The 22,006-nt window shown below is 35.7% G+C and overlaps 1 protein-coding gene across 5 annotated transcripts in view; it reads left to right on the top strand.

The window, feature by feature from the left end:
• The window catches only part of LOC115449328 (RNA pseudouridylate synthase domain-containing protein 2), a 494,984-nt gene that overhangs the window by 398,980 nt on the left and 73,998 nt on the right, over positions 1-22,006 (top strand). For 3 of the 5 annotated variants that reach the window (XM_037442071.1, XM_037442068.1, XM_037442070.1), the window contains one exon: positions 2,412-2,709. The exons of the other annotated variants lie outside the window; for them this stretch is intronic. In XM_037442071.1, coding sequence (XP_037297968.1) covers positions 2,527-2,709 — 183 coding nt within the window. In that variant the 5' untranslated portion in view covers positions 2,412-2,526. The remainder of the gene's footprint in view (positions 1-2,411; positions 2,710-22,006) is intronic. 5 annotated transcript variants of the gene reach the window in all.

Raw genomic sequence — 22,006 nt, 5'->3', positions numbered from 1 at the left:
ACATTGTGCAGAAAACAAGTGCGTTTAAATTATGACAGATATATTTGCTGGTTCTTGTGGTAGTATATATTTTATATCCGCCCGGATAGCGACCACCGTACACAAGGTGTTAAAACCCGCCATAGTGACCAAAGTAAATGTGTCGCGTTCCGGGGTCAGTCTGTGTATATTCGGTTCCAACAGCCCGGCATAATTATGTCGGCTGCCGAGGGGTAATCATCTTTCGTCAATGAGCACTAACAGGACCCTAATTCATTGATTATAAGGAACATTAGGGTTATTTTGCCGAAACCGTATATAAAAAAAATATATACAAAATAATTTAAAGACCATCAGTGCTTTTTAGCAGATATAATATATGACGCAAGGCGAAATTGTTATGACTAACGTAAAGTAACTAACTAGAGAAACAAACATGAGTTTACGTGTCGGTCTCAACATTGTAATAATAATATAATATGTATGAAAAAAATATATATTGCTTTGAATGACGAGACGAGCTTGCCGTTTGCCTGACGGTAAGCGATACGACCGCCCATAAACAGCAGAAACACTATCCAACACCTTGAATTACAAAGTATTGTTTGGTATTCTACTGCGCTCGCCATCCTGAGACATGACGTTAAGTCTTATTACGTCCAGTACTTACAATAACAATGTTCTTCAAACCGGAACACAATAGTGACTACACACTGCTGCTTAGCATAAAAAGACAATGCAGTGGTACCAACCCAGGCGGACTCTCACAAATGAGAGACTTACCACCAGTAAAGATCTCGCGTCGAACTTTAAAAATAATCAGTTTGACAACTAATAAAAATGACAATTTCACGCGTCTAAAGCTGGTAACGCTCGCCAAATAAATTTCAAACCGCGCGTCTGTTTTCCGCTCAACTAGTGCGTTTCGTTTGATCTTTTTTAAACCATCGTTGAGGATGTGAATACGGTTTAGATACGTTAGTTAATCTATGGTTAGGTAATTTTGTCTTTCGGCCTTGTTCAGTAGATTGGAATGTTTATATTTAGTGAAACGTCAATCGTCTCTTAACATAGATTTTTAATTAAAAAAAAATCTAGCTGGCAGTTGCAACTATCGATTTAAAGCAGTGTTTCCCAACCTTTTTTAGGCCATGCCCCACCTTAACATTCCTAAAATTTTTACGACCCCCGTACATAGTTTTTAAACTTTAAAAATTGTTTTGTTCCGTTAAGAAATATAAATGATAAGTTTTAGGAAGAAATTTCTATGAAATTGTTATCAAAGCATCGCAAGTAAAATTTAAAAACATATGATGAAAAACTGAAAATATTGTTTAAATTGCCTACCTTAACTATCAAATTGCCTCCCTGTGGGGCGTGGGCCCCACGTTGGGAAACACTGATTTAAAGTGTTAATTTATGTTTAGCGAAATAAAAGTATGTAAGTTGATCTGGAAATATTTGAAAAAAAAACAGTATCTATAAAGATAATCTTTAAATGACGTCACGTCGAACAGATATTTCCCAAGCCTTACTTACTTTTTAATAACCTCCACTGCGCACAAAATCTGTCTCTGAGTTGATAAATATTTTTTCCAAAGGAATTTATGAGCTTCTAGCCATTTTTGGGTCAAATTCTTTAGGTGCTTCGGTCTGGAATCTAGACCTAGTAAATTTCAACGAAATTCTAAAACGTCCAGAGACGGTGCGCAATACTACGACATTGAAAATAGAACTTATCTTTTTTAGTTTTGTGATCTGAGCAGTAGAATGAAATTTGCATAATTTGAAAGGTTATAATAGGATATGTAATAATAATGTGAATAACACGTGGTCTTTCCGTACAAAACACTTTATTAATTACATAATAAGTCGCCTTTAAAATTTTGACTTTCTTGGCTGTATTAGACAAGATTCATTTGTTTCCTTCCAGTACAAAATAATGCTCGAATTTCGAACACAACCGTTCGTTGCCAATGTATTTTGTTATTATAATTGTTCGGGATGTCAATCAAGGCGAAACCCGGACGGGTTGCGTTCCTTCAGTCTTCTGCCCCGATAGACTTTGATAGTGGCTTGTTTCTCTTTGATCTTACCTACGCTACCAGTTTGACGTGCTCGGTACGTGGAGCACGCTAAATATATTTTTAGGCAGTTTTTACTTGTGATCTCGAATTGAATGGAAACTTTTTTTATGAGCTCATCGAACTTGCCGGGTTGTGAGGAAAAAATATGTTTCATAATTTATTATTACTATCCAATGTCAACTCTTTTTTACCTCGAAACAGTGGGCAGTATATCCAGCCTATTGGGTTCATACACGTCTCATTATGCGCTAAGTCGGACACATTACTCCAAACCAATTTATCCAAGTCTTTCTCCCAAATCGATTATAGTAGACTGTACTAACGATGCTTTTCCGTTGTCCACAGGTACAGTGCAGTGTAATTAATGTACGCCTATAGGCGATAACGGTGCGCGCGTGTGTGTGTGAATGTGGCAAGACAGCTGATCGAGCTGGCGTGGTACGGGCCGGGCGGGGGGGCGATGCAGGCCGGCGGGGGCTGGTTCGTGCCGTGGACGATGGGCATGCAGAAGTTCGCGGTGGCGCTGCCGATGGGCGGCGTGGTGCCGCTGGTGCCGCCGCTGCTGGCCGCGCTGCCGCCGGCGCCGCCGCCGCTCCGGCTGATCGCGCCGCCGCCTCTGCAGCACCAGGCGCCTGGGAGGAAGGTACGGTGGACGTAGTTGACGGTCGGGCTCATGTACCACAGAAATGGATTTTTGAATAATTTTATAGTTTTCCTTATTTTCGCATTGATAAGTAAAGTACCTACGACATATTAAAATATACTTTATAGGTATTTACTGTAATGTGAATAGGCGAGATTTTACTTTTTCTCTAGATCTAATTTATTTGGTTGATTGTTAAGCTAGACGTTTGATTTTATATTTCTGTAAGCACCTTAGTGTTCAAAGTTTTTTATATCCTCATCATACTATCATTCATTCAAAACTACAGCGATTCACAAAGAAATAAAGACGTATGTAATCCGATCACCATTATCTTAGAATCTATTTCTTTTTTTTAATTCTCTGCCCGTTCGACATTGTTCTTCTATTTATTTTACTGCGAAATAATACCTGCTATATATTAGATATGTCTGTCCAATATGTCTATTCTCTGATATTGTATTTATACGTCATTCAATTGAACCCTATCGTAAAAGCCTTTGTTGAAATAAATCTCGTGTTACAATACAGATAGAATGTCAGTTAAAAGGGGTGAAAACATGTTTTAGAACCGTTGTTAACATACATTTTATGTTTCTACGCTAATATTAACATGAGTTGACGTCTACAATGCTATGATGTGCATGAGCTTTTTGGTATTTAAGTTCACAATTATTTTCTATGTACACTGCAAACTGAACCCACTACACTTGGTGGTAAATGTAGTGGTCGATAGAATGTCGACTGACGAGAGATGATAACCCCTCAGCAGTCGATACAATTGTGCCGTGCTGTTGATACCGGATATATACAGGCTGATCCAGGAACGCGGCAAACGTGAACCACTATGGCGGGTTCAAATTCCTTGTATACGGTGGTCGGTATAAAAATATATTCTACGACCACCATCAACAAAATATCTAGTGTATTACTTTTAGTTGTTATACGAAAATCAAAACCTTTGATTTATGGATATGATAGGTAATGTAATGAGGTCTAGATTAATAAAACTTGTGGAAATCGGTTTCGCAAGTAATTTGTGCCGTATAAACAATCACCGCAAACTGACTTCTGCAAATTTTAAAGTTTGCAGCAGTTGCGGCAAGTCGCCTGTGTATTAAATTATTGAAATATTGCCATCTGTATAAACGCGTCTGCAAAAATTTGCTAGTTTAAACATAGCATTATAGCAAATAAAAAAAACTCCATATTATATGTAAGACTGCACATAAAACCTTCACAGTAGATAGTAATAATTTTCTCACCCCATACGGCTCTGCAAAAACACCCCAAACCTTATGACCTAATCTTCATCCATCTCGCCGCTACATTTGCACGGACATAAATCACGGACATTCGCGATTGCCTTCTCCTATTAGAGTTGGGGTAGACGCCCAAATCACCCCACATTCATAGACCATGGCATCTTGAAAAGACTTGTACCGCAGTATTTTACGCTTTGTGCCCGCACAAAACAATTTTGACCATTGTCTGGGGGTATAAAAACGGAGTAATAGAAAAGGACTGACGAGGGTTGGCTATCTATTTCTGAAGGTAATTCGGCTGGAGGATGCCCTGTTCGCGGCTTTAGTTCGGACCGGCGAAGCCCCGATGTCGTTTGGGGCATTGAATTTCATAACAAGGTCGACTTTGTTATTTGTGATAGTATTAGGGCTTGTGTGTGCATTGTAAATTGTAGGGTAAATAAACATTCGGCCCGTATTTCGGTAAGTGGCTTTGCGTTCGGCCACCTGAGAATATTGTCAATTTGTTAGTTGAACAGAGTCGAGTCAGCCCGTTGCGATACCCCAATAAGTTTGATGATATTTTTTGTAATATAAAATTCTATTTACTTTACCGTTAACTGTTACTGACGGCAGATGGGGCAAAATGTTCTAGACTCTAGACCACGTAGCAGCAACGTAGCGTTGGACGTCCACCTGCAAGGTGAACAGAGTACTTGATAAAGATTGCAGTAACACGCTGGATGCAGGCCGTTTTTGACAAGTTCGTCTGGAAATCTTTAAGGGCCTATGTTCAGCAGTAGACTTTCTGTGTATGATGATGATAAAACTATTACTTATCGATATTACTTTATAATATAATCCAACTAAATTACACATTAACTTATTAACAAATTAAACTAACCAATACAGCTATCGCCGTCGCAGTTTTATAGCACACGCATCCGCTAATTGTGATTTACCCCATTCGAATAAGAAGCCGCTATCTCAATTCCATATCAACATGTTCAGTAACTAATGCGGCGCAGGGGATATTATGTGGCGCCGCCTTTCGTACCTAACTGCAGTGACAAGCTTGCTATTATTAACTTACTATCCAAAGGACTAGTTTAACTTGTACACGTGTGGGTCAAGGGAGGGGCGATAGCGTGGGAATACACGTGGTTCTTGTTGTGATGTTGGTTTTAGTAGTGGAGTTAAAGTGATGCAAGAAAAATGACCTGCGTGAAATGGTACAAATATTTTGGAATATATTTACTTCAAAGTATTAGTTAATTGATGTGTCATTAGTGGTTGTGAATAATAAGTTGTGTTCAGTGTGATTTTTTGACTAAAGTAATTTCCTGACGCATATATTTTTTTCACTAATGATACTGTATGGTTGTTCTATTTATTCAAAAAGACCCGACATTTTAATTATCAAAGTCAAACATTTCATTGTTTTCAATCAATAAATTCAAAAAAACTAAGTCTTTAAAAGTCTGATATAAGTTAAGTTTCAAACTATTATAATTAAATTTATCTAGACAGAGCTTGCCTTTGGCATTAAGTCCACTTAAACTCCGTGTATATAATATAAATAAACTAGCTGACCCCACAGACGTTGTCCCGTCTTAACTATGAATTTGCAGCGCGCATTCTGTCAATCGCTGACAGTTATTTCAAACAATTGACAGTTATATAAAATTAATATTTTCTTTAAGTTTTCTTAAATTTTCCAATTTTCCGCGTAATTTATTGAATTTTTTCTTTCATAAGAAACTTCTCCTGACAATAACAAATACAACAAAAAAAAATTGTGAAATCGGTCCAGCCGTTCACGCGTGATGGCGTGACCAAGGGAAATAGGGATTCATTTATATATATATATATAGATAATTTTATAGAAAGACAAAATCGCCACATCTCACCTCTCGCCCCACACACCCTGTAATTGGTTCTAGCGTAGAGCAATGCGAGGCGTTTAATAATCCTCGGAACATGTCATCGGTTTAATTTCTGTCTACCTCAGGCCGCACTGAATTCCTCTGTTGTAACTGACATTGTGTTTGCAACGCTATGGTATGTATTATTACACAAGTATGTATTATTTAATATTTGTAAATCTAACTTACAATTATTGTCATCTTAAGGCGTGTTATGTAGTGTTTAGTATAATAAAACCCTGTATTATGTACTGTCCCATTGCTGGGCACGGGCCTACCCTACTACTGAGAGGGATTAGGCCTTAGTCCACCACGCTGGCCTAGTAAGGATTCGTAGACTACACACCTTTAAATTGCTATAGAGATTTTCTCAAGTATGCAGGCATACCCGCAATTTTTCCTCCACCGTTAAAACAAGCGATAATTCACGAAGAAACGTCAGCAGAAAAATATAATATAAAAACCGCGATAAAATCCAAAAAATAGTTCAATATCTAACATTCACGTAAACATAAGAAATAATTATGCAAAGGAGATCACTTTATTTCCGTCAACAAAGTTCATATTTCAATATCCTTGCTCCATATGAAACTGTGGAATTAGTATCAAAATTATCTGTTCAAGTCCGCTGTCACGTGTGTGGCCTCCTTAGACAAACCAGTTTCGCTCCATGTACACGCCCTAATCGGTGGCCTTGTTTGATGGCAAAGCAAAAATATTAGTTGTACTTATTAAAAGTTAATTATGGATTCCAATAATAGTTTCATTATATAGGATTAAAACATCTTTTTCTCGGTTATCTTAGTTCTAGCTTTTGCACGCTACTTTAACCACGTGGAATGGTCCAGGGTGGTAGCACTCTAATAATTTACCTTTCTTTAAATAAGCCCTATAATATACACTGTATATTCTTTCATCAAAGTCATTCACTTCATGGCAAATCCCATTTATTTTTTTATTTAATTAGGAAATATTCTGCCTATAATATAATCGATGCAATTACTATCAACATAATAAACAGTTTAGTGCAAAAATAACACAATAATACGCACGTGTCAATTCGAAAGAAAACAAAATTACAAGCAATTTAATTAAGCAAATTATTGGCATTATGAGTTATCCTGACAGGGTAGGATTGACTGAAATTAACGTGGGCGGATTTGTAAGCAGATGGTGTGGGCTCCGACCCCCCTGTTATATAAAATATTTAAATATAAATGTAATCATTTCATGTATTTTCTCTAAACATTGATAGTCTGGCAGGATGGGAACAGAGTATTTATAAGGCCCCGTGTTGCATTAGATTCACAATGCATGCTGTGGTCCATTTGAAATGATATTTTTAAATGCAATAAAAAAACAAATTGTCTCTACACTGTAAGGACGTTAAATAGTTGTGGAAGGTATGTTAGGTATTTAACTAAATAGGACACTAGCGTAATACTATTAGTAGAGAAAGTCTAATATCTCTTCTAATGATCACGGATTCCATAACTTAATGCTTGTCTATTATATCGACAGATGGTAGGCTATATGACATAAGTTTAATTCTTTTTTAAATTTTAAGACTAGGTTTAAAAACAGAAATATATGCTGGTTCCAAATATATTTGAAAGCCAATGTTGCTTCGATGTTTGAAAAATAAAAGTAACTCCAAAGAAGGTCAACGCGTAACCAAACACTAAATCGGGACCCAATACCCCCATAACTCCGTCCAAATCCGTCCCCGCACGCCCAAAGCAGCAATTTGCGTGCGAGTTAGCTAATGACCACGGCCAGTCCCATGGTGGCAATTACACCTTGATTTATAGCGAAAACACCCAACATTATGGTGTATGGTAACATGTTAATTTTAGATCCCGAAACTAACCACTGTTATCTGTTGAGAAATTTTTGCTGTGTGTAATAAAGTTTTGGATTGATGTAGCCTTGTTTGGGGATAAAGAAAGATTTCATGTTTTTTTTTTATTCGCTGTCTTTTTATATTTTACGTCAGTTTATTTACAATGTTTGCTTTATATACATAATTATAATAATAATTCCATATCGGCCCTGTATTATATACTGTCCTACTGCTGGGAACGGGCCTCTTTTACTACTAAGAGCGATTAGGCCTTCGTCCACCACGCTGGCCTAGTGCGGATTAGCAGACTTCACACACCCTCAAAATTCCTATAGAGGACTTCTCAGGTATGCAGGTTTCCTCACGATGTTTTTCTTCACCGTTAAAGCAAGCGATAAATTACAAAGAATGTTAATAGTAATTTCACTATATAAATTAAGTAAGTTCATTAATTAATGCGTTATATTTGTTAAAATTAAATCTTACGTCAATTCGTATGGCAGTGCTCACCTGGCTTTATATTAAAAGCTCTTATAAAAAATAAGTTATACTAATTGCTCTGTTTATTAAATACCCTTAAAGGTGGTCTGTGATATTTATTGATTTAATTATAATAAAATAGCATTTATAAGTCATAAGTAAATGCCAGCAAGCACTCTAGGTGAATCGAAAAAAAATCGATTACCTACCGATTCCAACGTAATCGATTAATCGATAATTTAACCGATCAAGTAGCGAAACGAAAACTATCTATAACCGCTCGTAAAAGGTTAACGTTGCCACGCCCACAGATGTACTAAAAGGATTATATTAACCCTTCAGATTAAACACCTGTTAAAAGCAATCACAATGTAATTATTTTCTCGGTGTAATCTGCAGAAAATGCTATCAACCGTGCAACGAGCCACGGGTCGTAATGATATCGGGACTAAAAATAACCGCATCCACATTAATCGGAATAAGATCGAGTGAAGGCGATCACGCGTTAATTTCTCTCGTGTGTTCACGGTCGTTTGTGTGATGTAAAACCGAATGTGGTTTTACGATTGGTTTTTAATGAAATTTTTGGGTTTAATTTGAATTCAATGCGTACCACAGAATAGACAATGAAACGTCAATTGATCATTTAATACACGGTGAAATTAATTTTTATATTGATAATAAATACTTATGCCTTTAGCTCCGAATCGTTAAGCAGAGGCGCACTAATGATATACTTTACGGAGTTTCTTTTACACGTTTCGTATTCAAAGCCCCTAGGGAGAGAGTCCATTGCTACATATGACATAAATTCGAAATCTGAGTAAAGTACTATTTTTTAATAAAAAAAATATATGCAAATTTTAACAGAGGTTGTAGAGGTGACAAATCGCATTTCTCTTAAACTAATACATTAACCATCATTAATTATAATTTCTTTTGAGACTACAATTCTCGAGAACCATAATGAAATCCATTTCGACTCGCGCCTCGTTAAAGACATAAAGAAACCGAGATCAAAAGATTCCATTAACTCAAAACCGACTTATAATGTTGCGTTCCAAGTTTATCTGACATTGTATTGTCTACTAGTTGTTCACGCGACTCCGCCCGCACGAGATGAGCCTACTGAGGACTACGTGGTAAAACGAAGATTGCAGGTTCGAATCTCGCCCTTGACGAATCTCTGACTCGTCGATGTTATGTAATAGAACATCGCTCGTAAGAGTGAAGGAAAACATTGCGAGTAAACTTAGTACTGAGAATTCTGCATAAGAATTTCGAAGGTATGCAAAGTCAACTCGTGCTAGGCCTGCGTGGTGGACTGAGGCCTAAACCCTCTTAGTAGTAGAGACCCGTGCCCAGCAATAGAACAGTACATGAAACAGGGTTGTTAGATGTTAATTTACGATGATTTTATTCATTTTTACCTGCGATAAGTGTTTTTTTTTATTTATTTGTTAGACCCTTAACATTTCAATGACAAGTGGTCAAATAACCTTAGTCCCCCAAGGGGTCCTTTTAAATATTTATAAAGCAATAAAAACACGCCGCTAAATATTTAACTATTGATTTTAACATAGGCGGTGTCACCTTGCGGCGTACTTTGAACTTTCTCGTTCGGCTGACATTTTGTTATTAATGTCGAAGGAATTCATTTTCTACAGTATTTAACCTTTATGTATATTATGTATACGGTAGAAATTCAATTTCATAAATTGGTATGATTCATATCGATGCTTGAATGGCTTATTGACGTTTCTTTCCGACACTATCTTTCATACATATTTAAAACCAGCACTTTTTCTATGTGTTTTTAACTTAATTAAAAATTTTCGAAAAAATGTCGCTGAAGTCAATTAGTTTTTCACCCATCGATATATTGTGTTGCTTTACGACTTTTGTACTTTTTTGGGGTCGGTAGAAGTATAACGCACCAATATTTCGCTATGTTCCATTCCATATAGTAGGAGCCGATCTTATTGGCATTTCGCTGGATCATTGATTTACCCAGGGATCGAACTTGAGACCTTGGCAAAAATGTAATCAGTGTCGACGTGGTGGATAAAGTCTGTAAACTAATAGGGGTCCGAGTTGCTTCCCGTGTAAGGAAATTAAAATCCGCGAGGGTTTACGACATCGCATCATATTTCCTCTGAATTTATATTTTTTTATAAAAGATGATTACTTACCTTTTGTACAATAAAAAGAAAATTTAAAAAGGAACTAAAAGAAATAAAAGGTTTCATACAAGCAAATTTGTCTAAATTGGATCAGGACACATGCTTTGGAGTATAGTCTAGTTATTGAATTTGTACTTTCATTGTTTTCCTGGGCTATATTCTGTTTTGTGTCTTTATTAGTAAATAAATAAATAAATTTACAAACTTATGACCTTTCCAAAGCCTTATCTCTTACTTTAAACGCGATAAAATGTCAACTCATCTTATCCTGGGAATCTCTCGCCCACTGCTTTCAGATGTAAAGATACGACTTATCCTGGTTAAATAAAATTCCCGGGACACGCTCCAGAATCGGCTGTAATTCTTACAGATAGAATCATGACACTGGTGTTATGCTATTAACTATCAGACAGCTTTGTCATACACTAGTCTGTTTGTCTAGCTTCAATTGTTTTTCGACCACCAAACATGTTAGGTGGAAATTAAAACCGCTTTCAAACCATACACTATCTATGCACACAATGTGACAAAATATAAAAAAAAAATATTAGAAAATGTGTTACATTTTTTGTCACTCACCTCTCGGACTATATTATTATTACTTTTCTATTGCTTTGAATGACGAGACGAGCTTGCCGTTCGCCTGATGGTAAGCGGTACGCCCATAAACAGTAGAAACACCATCCAACAACTTGAATTACAAAGTATCGTTTGGTATACCACTGCGCTCGCCATCCTGAGACATGAGATGTTAAGTCTTATTATGTCCAATACACACTGGCTCAATGTGTGTTTTATATAATTAGATATTACACTTTCAATACGCCGCTGTATAGTGTAGTAAGTTAATGTGCTAGGACAAAAAAGACGTTAACCCTTCTATGTCACGCAAAGACCGTAGGGGTCATTATGACCGAGCACTCCCCGTCTGCAGTTGCGGGTTACTTGGAACTATGACAAGTCCTAAACACTTGTGTTCCGGACACGGTTCGCACACCGTTATTTATTGCATATGTTTGTGACTTGGGGGTTAACAGGGAGCTTTGTTGGTCTAAAGCTGAGCTAGAATTGTTAGAACTAAATGGTATTAATGAAATCATTTAAATAAAATAGTCCAAGGTTCGAATACTGGATTGAGCAGTGGTATTTTTTTTACTGCTCCATCAGTTCGAAGTCTGAAATTTGTGCCCGTTATGGCGATAGGCTCGCTTTCTATCGCATCACGAGACAGATAGGGATTCTATGTTCATTATTTATCCTCTTCATATTGTATTTTTTGCAATTTTCTTAGACAGGTGTGTGTGAAAATTATATACCTAAATTAGCAATACTGCGCCTAATTAATGAGGCGATATGAATAACTTTAACTGGAATATCTTGAAAAACAGGAATATCGACCGTCCCATATATGATTGTTAATGTCGGTTACGCGAACAAAAAAACACAAAATCAATGAAGCAGTTAGTAATCCACACGCGAAGACATCAACTAGATTGTATGCACTAGCAATTATAAGGGTGTATACGAGCGAAAAAATGCGAAAAATAGAGCACGACGCCTGCCATTCTAATAAGAACTAAACCACATTAAGATACAGTCGATATTTTAATGTGTTGTTTAGCAGAAAAAAATATGAATAACAAGCCAGTCGCCACTGTGAGAACGTCTTGTTGTATGATGTTTTTTTGATACGTCCAGACAGATTAAACGGTCAGTACACTTAGGATTGCTTTAAAAATAAATAGTGGCTCATATTTACAAGCGATGATCCAGTGGGGCGGACTGTAGGGGTGAAGGTTGCAAGTGCGAACACCACTTCGAGGTGAATTCAGAGCCGGATATCTATATTATGTTTGTGTTATTTGTAAAGGAAAATATTACGACACATACAAAACTTTAAATTGTTCAGTAGCTTATCTAAATTCATAAAAAATATGTATGTTTGTATAAAAATAAACTCAAATTTCTGAACTGATTTTAAAAATTATTACTAATACGAAGCTACAATATCCCTGAGTGCTATAAGTACTTTTGCTAGTCTATACATTAGATAAAGTTTTGCTTACACGTGTGCATCAAATTTCGTTCAGTAATTATTTCCAAACACGCATACAAACAGGTTTACTGGTGGTAGGGTATATTTTATATCCACTCCTATAGCGACGACCGTACACTAGAAGTTAAAACCTGCCATAGTGGCCCACGTAAGTGTCGCTTTCCGGGATCAGCCTGTGTATATCCGATTCCAAAAGACCGGCATAATTGTGTCGACTGTCAAGCGGTAATCATCTCTCGTCAGTCAACATTCTAATTTAGTCTCTCCACTTAGCATCTGTAGGTTAATTTTCTATTGGACTACACTCCACTTACCATTAAGAGCAGGGAGTCACTTTATCGTGCCCTTATAAAAAAAAACAGATAGTACTTCACTACATAGTATAAAACAAAGTCGTTTTCTCTGTCCCTATGTTCATTTGTATGCTTAAATCTCTAAAACTACGCAACGGATTTTGATGCGGTTTTTTTTTTAATAAATAGAGTGATTCAAGAGGAAGGTTTATATGTATAATAACATCCATTAAATAGTGGAGAAATACTGTTATTTTGTTATGTTATACCCGTGTGAAGCCAGAGCGGGCCGCTATGTTTTTATATACAACGTTCACAGTTTTTCTGTAGTGTATTTAGTATCAGCATTGCACCCGTGCGAAGCCGGGGCGGGTCGCTAGTTTATTATAATTCAAATAAATATTATCTCGCGAAGGACGCGTCATCTTTGGACGTTGCAATCCATCTTACCATCTGGTCTATAAACGTGATATCCTTTATGTCATTGCAGCTATGATACGTCATTCGAATGACACGAGATACAATCTATGTGCGATCACCTTTACTGAAGTATTGCACCTGTTTTATTGGCTGATATAAATTGCAAAGAATTGCATGTTTTAGTTGACTTAAGTCTAGTGGCTGTTTAAATATTTGAAGATAGATTTGATGTCCAGGGTGAGCAGCATTTTTGATGAAATATTAATTGAAACACAAGTTTTTGCAGCAAAATAAAATGTACGTCTTTACCATAAAAGCAACTGACAAGACTCTTAAAAACCATAAACAGAACACACATTAAAAAATGTCTTAACAAAGGAACTTAAATATATTATCGTAACATACAATCACGTATTACATCCTACTATGCACCAATTTTATTCAAGTTTTTCTTACACAATTAGACTGAGACTGGATATCAAGGAGCAGTTGACATCTCTAGGCGGTCGGTCGTAAACAGGCTAAATTTCTTCTGCAACATGATTGAAAAATGGACTTTGATAAGGTCAAGTGGAAGAAGTTTACTATCCAGCCAAGTTTCTAAATTTATATATGTACCAGCTCTTGCTCGCGGTTTCGCCCGCGAGAAGAAATTTTCCGCCATATTTCTTTTTCCGACTTATTTGATATGTATCGTTATATTATGACCAAATTACACAAAATTATTATAAATTGTAGCCTATGTGTTACTCTGATCTCTTAAAAATTATTACTGTAAAGTTTCATCTAAATCCGTTCAGTAGTTTTTTCGTGAAAAAGGAACAACCTTTCTTATTTATCATATATCATAATATTAGTAGAATAAGATCACATAGGTCAAAATGATTATAATATTAACACCATTAATATAAGTGTGTTTAACTGTCGAGTAACACACATGTTTTCTATAAAACTCTAGATTTTATCACTTATCTGCGTTTTACGATCGCTCATTGTTCGAAACAAATTGTTTTTTTGTTCTTTTATGTGGTTCGACGCGTTAGTATTGTGTCGTGGGACGCGAATAGCGAGACGTAAACAAAGTATGAGTAGGTTAGTAAGATCACGTTCAGCTCGTGGGTTCGTCCGCATGACAAACCTTTCCCGCTACAATAGTCGCTACACGACCCCAGCGCCATCTATTTGAAAAAATCGGATTTAATAATTCTCATATTTCGTACGGGAACAGAATACTGAGATAAATAGTAGCTTGTATGTTATATATCCGTGTGACAAATTTTATCAAAATCAGTTTAGCGGCTTCTGCGTTTTATTTTTTCAATTATTTTCACAAACTTTAGGAAGAAGTGGGATATAATAGCCTTGTAAAGGATATGTTTGAATCCCGAAGAAGAGACAAAAACAGCAACATTTCGTCATGCCCGAACTGTAAATCTAACGAATCAAAGCTCAAATACGCAGTTAGTAATATTCACTCATCGGACGATAGTTGTAATAACCTGTGACGTCACACCCCAACATATTCTAAAGATCACATCAAATAAAAAACAAACTTATCTATTGAATTTCTCTCACCATCCGCTGTAAAATAAACCACCTCTCATATCACATAAATAGGCAGTTAAATAACCCATCCAACCATATTTGATTGAAAGAAATTCAATAAATATTTCTCATACAAATCAAACTAATAACATTACAATGTATGGACTTCAAAGTAGTTTTTGTACTAATACAACTCGATAAGTATGGGTTTGTAATAAAAATAAAAATAAAGTTAGATGTCATTATCTGTGAAACATCGCGTCTGGTTAACATTCGAAACGTGTGCAATTGGATGTAAAAACTTGTATGTCACACGAGGTGAATGCTATAATATGCTACGATTTTTTACATATATAATGAGTATATAATGTTTATTTAGAGGGACATAGTTAATCAATATTGTGTTATACTTGCTATCAGATTCAATATAACCTCTATCAGGATTAAGCAAAGAATTATAACCAATACCTTTTTATAACAGTCTTATCAACATTGTGATAGTAATATCCATTATATCCTCCAACTGCTATCATTATAGGAAGTATCAAACTGCATTTATGGAAAAAATAATGCAGAGGTAATATTAAGTCTTAAGTCATACTACAGTCTAGCTAACATATTAAAGTAATTTTTTTATAGCAAAATTAATTCTCATAAATATTGTTAAATATATCGATACATAGCATCGCATCGATCATACAGAGCACACGTCCCATCGCGTACTATCGCGTGGGAATAGTGTGTCGAAACCGGTTTGTATCGATAATCGTTAATCGCTCGTATCGATTGATACGACGTTCAATTTGCATGGGACCGCGTGTAATGCGCGTTTCGTGGTTACGATTGTGTATTTGTGTGTTTGTTATGGGTTTTTAAACGCTTTTGTTGGTCTAGACGGTGATTTAGTGATGGTCACGTGGGTATCGATTAGTACGTGATGATGGAAATGTTCAGCCGTTACATATGTAGTATTCGTTTTCAATGGCATGCCGGTACTGGGCAATATAGCTTATATTAGAAGGGTTTAATGTTGTGGATTGTGTGGCACGTGATAAAAGACTAGGAGTGGATGTCTGTGGGAGGTGGGGATAACTTACTGTCAGATGGTCACTTTGCAAAATAATAAAAAAATGTATGAATGATAATGCTAGTGATGGGATATTTATATCCGTCTGGATAGCGACCAACGTACAGAGTTATACCTGGAGTAGTGGCTCACGTGACTGTTCGGTTCAAACAGGCCGGCATTATTGTGTTGACTGGCGAAGGGTAATCAACAGTCTACGGCGACTCTTATCACTCATCCCACAATAAAACACAGGAAAAAACGTGCACGTATCTGGATCCCATTCGGCTAATGCACATATAAAAAAACGTAGACTTAAAATACAAGAGGTTCTCGTATATCTATTCAGCCGGCTCCTCTCTCATTTGTTATGGAAACACTTCAAGATAGTCGCACGATAGCCAACATAAACTTGTCGTACAATACTGTTATAAATACAGCATATAAATCATTAAAACGTTTACACATGTAAGCAATCTTGTTCTCCAGAGAAAATTCGCTTTTTACATCGCGCAGCATAGCTCGGTGATGTTACACGCTTGTAATGTGCGTACCTTGTTTGTACGATGCGCAAATGGCGGCATAATCGAGGTTCCTTTGCCTCACTTTTTTTATCGACTCTCGAAGGACCAAAACCGTTACGGATTTGAATATTTGAAATAATTACGTTTTTAATGGATAGCACGCGTGATTGGTTTAATTTCCGAATGAAGTCAGTTATTTGACAGTTGGCGCTCTCGTTGGTTTAATAACTTCTTTGAAATCTGAGGAAGTCACAGCCAAGACATCGGAGGGTGGAGCAAAGAAAATCATTTTTTGTATACGGAAAAATGGACTTGATAAATCTTTTTGTGTTATGATTTGGACGTATCTGGGAAGCATTATTTGAACACCTACCATGGTCTTACTTTGTACCTCAGCCAAATACTGATCCCCTATGGAAAAGGGAAGAGAGGTCTTTTCCACACCACACACGCCTAATTCGAGTAAATGTACGTTAACTTTTTTCCGCTACTCTCATACGCATATTCCTCACTGTTTTCCCTTATCAAAACATTTTCTTAGATGACGAATCATAATCGTTGTTATCTCATCTTCTCCCAGTGATCTTCCTGAGCCGAGGTTCGTGATCCGTTAGTGGGTCACCCTCAGCATGATCACTTAATTTTTAAGGGTTTCGAGGGCCTAATGCACTCAGCCTAAAGTCTAACAAAGGTATAGCCAGGTTCAAAAAAAAAGATGGCGAATGTAACTGGACATAACGAACACGTGTACTGACAATTTGAAGTACAGATAATTAATACAAAACATTTATCTAAGCGTCGAAAGCTATTAATTATTTAAGGGATACCGGTTTTCCGCGACCACGTATATTCGTTATTTATAGAGTCCGCTGTAGTGATGTGAAATTAATGCGAATTCGAATTTGGAAAACGTAAATAATGCATTATGACATTTATCGATACTTTTCTTGAACTGCACTACATTAAGTATCAAATAGAAATTAAAAAAAGAACATTACTATGCTAGAGAAAAAATATTGTCGTGCATATTTTGATCTAATTATTTTATACATTTTTTTTTATTTTGATTTATAATTGCTTTAGTACAGTTAAATAATATCATGATAATAATATGATCACATTAATACGATAAATTTTTTAATTTCTATCATTTAAACAAAGCACTGCTAAAATAAATTTTTATATTTAAAGTTTTTTTTTATACATTTTTTATTTAAAATATAAACACGAATATTCGCATACGCGTATCATCCCATCACTACTCCGTCGCAGTAAATCAATGAATAGTAAATATGGTTGAGTTTACGATATTACAAATTTAAAGGCTCAGAGAGGTATTTTTAACAAGAGTGCACTTTGATGGCTTTTCGATGTTTTAATAATAAATGTAACGGATAAAGTGTATCAAAATTTACTCGAATGAGACGAGAATTAAAAGAATATTGTGTAATAAATAATTGTGCTTAAATTTTATACTAATATAAAAAAAAACATGCTCAATGTGCGTTGTGGGTCTTGAATGAAAAACAAATAAAGCTATAGACGGTCTTTTTGATACGCGCGGCCACTGCGCGTCTTTGGCGTGCACATTCATTGTGAAAATCCAAAAATTTCGACTATACCACTTTCAACATGTTTAACCACTGTATCATCGGAATGTTTGCCGACAAACATGACAGCTACATGACATTACGCGTGTCTCGGAAAAATAACCTTATTATGTAGTGTATAAGGTACACATTGCTACCTCAATAATAAAGATTCGATATCATTGACGTATATTCTATAGACACGAACGTCCATATAAACTATTTGTTCAAAATCTGAACTAAAATGGCAACCAAAATGTCACTGTCATAATCTTTTTATTCACTTAAATAACAAAAATTTTACTTATTTATATTTTCTTTTCACATCCAAGTTTGCATTTAGACTAACGTTTTTATACTATGAGCGCATTCCGTACACAGCCACGAGCATCAATATTGACAACATACTAAAATCAGTTTGAATGGATAACAGTTCAATTCAGTTGAACACAGTGAATGTTCGGAACGCCAAATTTAGTACGAAGTACATATATATCGATGTTCGATACCAAATGCATCCCATTCGATACCTCATGCTGGATTTCAATCAGTCGACGTCACGACATCATTCCCCGATATTACTCGCATGATAGGGGATATTTTTCAATAAAATACCATGTAATATGTCATTATATCTTTGAATACTGGCCCTACCCATTTTACGTCCAATTTACAAATTTAATTTTGCGGTTGGGCAACTTCGCTTCGTGGAATTTAAACCTTATTTGTATTATTATATGGTTCAGTGTAGTGAAGTTGGTGAGTTCTAAAGGTAGCGCTATCGTTGCAATTGGTTACAAATCACAGGAAGCGCTCGCAGGAGTCGTGTGCTCAGGAATCAATTTCCTGTTGCCTTTCATATTGAAATGTAAGTGGGCGCCCTACGTTGAGCCGTTGGTTTCATTTGAGACCCTTTTTGAGTCCGCGTTTGTTGAAACAACGGTTCTGTGGTTCAGTTTTGAGCGTAATTTTGGTTTTTAATACATGTTTTATAGATTAAAAATTTATGTGAAAATGGGTAATTTTGGTTTTTATAGATAACTGTAGATTTGAAAATGACGTGAAACTTCGTGAATTATTGTGTACTATCGTTAAAATTAAAATTTATTTTGATTATTTGTTTTTTTTTTTTTTTGTTTTAGTAACATTACAGAAAATAAAAGGCATTTTATTTATTTATAGATACGATACTTGATTGATTTTGAAATTTTAAATTTAGTTTCTTTAAAACGTTATTATTACCAGATTATAAAGGATGAACTTTGCATCCAACTCTCAAAGCGTCTCGCCATGTCTAGACATGGAATTCTCGTCTAGTCTTTTTCATTATTCAATATCGACTGGATTCTTTATTACTACGCTAGTCGTACATAAATAGATGGCTTGCTGCACTCAATAAAAAACTGTTCAGTTTGCTAACAAATAATATCACGCTGTTATCACCAACGGGTTAGGTAGAGATACCAGTAATGAAACCAAATTTTGCCAAGCATAACATATACTCGTCATACGAGATAGGGGGCGATGTATTGCTATATAGGGTACAAATTAAGTTCCCAAGTAACTCAAATGTTTAATCAAAAAAACACACATTATGTATCCCAACCTGGAAATCAAACGCAAGACCTCACAACCTAAAATAAAGAGCCAAAAAGAAGTAAAAAAAAATCAAAATTTCAAATTGTTTTTTTAAATTTTGTGTACTTATCAACAATCGTTTTTTCTTCACTAATATAAACTTCACACGTTTACTTTATTTTATATAAAGGAAAAAGAATATTTCGATTATAATCAATGTTTAAAACCATTTTGAAACTTTTAATGCTTCATACTTTTATTGCTGACTGTACAAACGTATGTCAATAAGGCGATAACCAATCAACTTGAACTAATAAATCCTAAATGTATTCCCTTGCAGTCAGACAATTTATTCAAAAACAAATTTACATGTTGAAAACATCACCCCGGCCTTTAATCAATATAGTGTGCATGCCCGTCTGTTTGTGAACACGTGCAATGAGTAGGGTGGACATGATTTATATTGACGCAGGACAAACCCCTCAACATTTTCAATTGTTAATGCGTAAAAAATATTAATTGTGAAACATTTAACAATATTTTTTTGTTAAATTTCTCCCATTGTAAATCGATATAGGTACCAGATCATACGACCCTTCCAATCGTTATCCATTTCCGAATTTTATGTTCACAAAGAATATTTTAATGTATTTTAAATTTTATCGTGTCAGTTTGCACTGTAAAAATGTTTTTTTTAACAAGCCTGTAAGTCAGTTTTGTATTAAATTGAGCTTGTGCTATACACGCAATACGATTCTACGGTGGGAAGGGCTTCAATGTTTTACGCATTGGCTTAGTGTGAATGGAATAATGTAAACTTCTTAAAAAATTGTGAGAAAATATTATGAATAATGGTTCACTAATGATGTTGCTCAACACCAGCCCAATTTCAACTCAAATTTAAGTTTCTTAAAAATTACTAAGAAAATATTATGAATAATGTTTCCCTCATGATGTTACCCAACGCCAGCCCAACTTCTACTCTCTGTACGTATATTCAAAGACTAATCCTGGAAAATCCCAACGTGTGGCAACCCTAACATGAGCAAAGTAACCCTCCACTCACCAGCCGTCGGGCCGACATTCACCCGTCAATTTGTTTCTTTTGATCATCGCCAGACAAATAAGGTCTATTTTACTTACTTACTTTATCATAACATCAATACGACCTCAAATTCACTTCATTTTGTTGATAAATATTTTGTGCCCATCGTTCAGGATCGCAAATTGAATTTGCCAAATGACGTGGAGTGCCGTGAAATTTGTAATTATATTAATGTAGTTACAAATTTGCGAATTGTTAAGTCGGATTAATGTGAGATTAGTTGTCAGTCATTATTAACAGAACTTGGTACACAATGATCTCTTTTGTTTACGCGAATGTTAGATATAGAGTTTTACGTAAATAACATATAGCTGACGTGAAACACCGACGCTTTACGAAGTCTGCAGTTGATGAACACTCGAAAGAAGGCTCCATCTGCGATTATACAAGCCACAAATCCTTGTCAAAGAACACTGATTCCTGCCTAGGATGATTCGCGAGACTATTGAAATTTAAAAAAATCCGAATTTCAATAGAGAAGATGGTTGGAAGCTTGCATAAGCCTGGGATCCTGTTCTACATTGAATTAAATCGGAAACCAAAAAACCGGCTACCAGACTTCAACTGTGAGCTTATTCTGCGTAAATCGGATCGTTAATATCTAAAAAAATGTTAGTATAATTGTAAAATGTAGTTAGACATTGTAACTTTGACTTTTCGGACGACCAACACCTCAGTCCGTCCTGTAAGTATAAAGACTGCAGTCTTCGAAAATCGGGAGAATATTACTCTATAAAAACCGCGTTAAAATCCAAATAATAGTTTTATTTCGATGTCTAACATTCGCATAAACGTAAAAAATCATCATTGAATAGTTACAGCAATTAGGGTTGCAAAACTTGCATATTGCGAATAATACCTTTACATAATATTATTGTTAGTGAATTTAAACTTTTCGCCCACCTACCTGGCGACTGTTAAAGTAACCCGAGAACTAACCGCGTCCTTTGGAACACAATAACAAAGCCCGTGCGTTTTTATTTTTATTTGACTCAAAATATGACCACAACAATACATAATGTGCCAACCATATCGGCGAAAAAAAGATTAAGATTTAAGAGTAGAATATTTTCACAGACTTTGTTGCTGTCAAATAGAATATATAAAGTATAGAAATAAGAGTTATTTTACACTATATAAGATGAATTTTTAAAAAATTATCCGCTTATTTTTTTGGTGTTTATTTAATCGAAGTTCACATCAGCCTTTGTTGATTCTCTAAACAAGACGCTTCCTCATATTACATACGAAGTGATTCGCGAGCACAGATAACCGCGCGACCGTAACAAAATCCTTATAGCGACGTATCGGATGACATCAGCTTCTTCCTCGAATCCCGCCATTCCAGAACTATTTCTAAAAACAATACAATGTCGCGATGACCAATCCACCGCGCAGGGTCAAAGCGCCCTTCGGTTTTAGGGTCCAACGGTCACAAAAAACCTA

The sequence above is a fragment of the Manduca sexta genome, chromosome 23, assembly GCF_014839805.1.
Source record: "Manduca sexta isolate Smith_Timp_Sample1 chromosome 23, JHU_Msex_v1.0, whole genome shotgun sequence".
Taxonomy (NCBI): domain Eukaryota; kingdom Metazoa; phylum Arthropoda; class Insecta; order Lepidoptera; family Sphingidae; genus Manduca; species Manduca sexta.
This window is presented reverse-complemented; position numbering and strand designations above follow the sequence as displayed.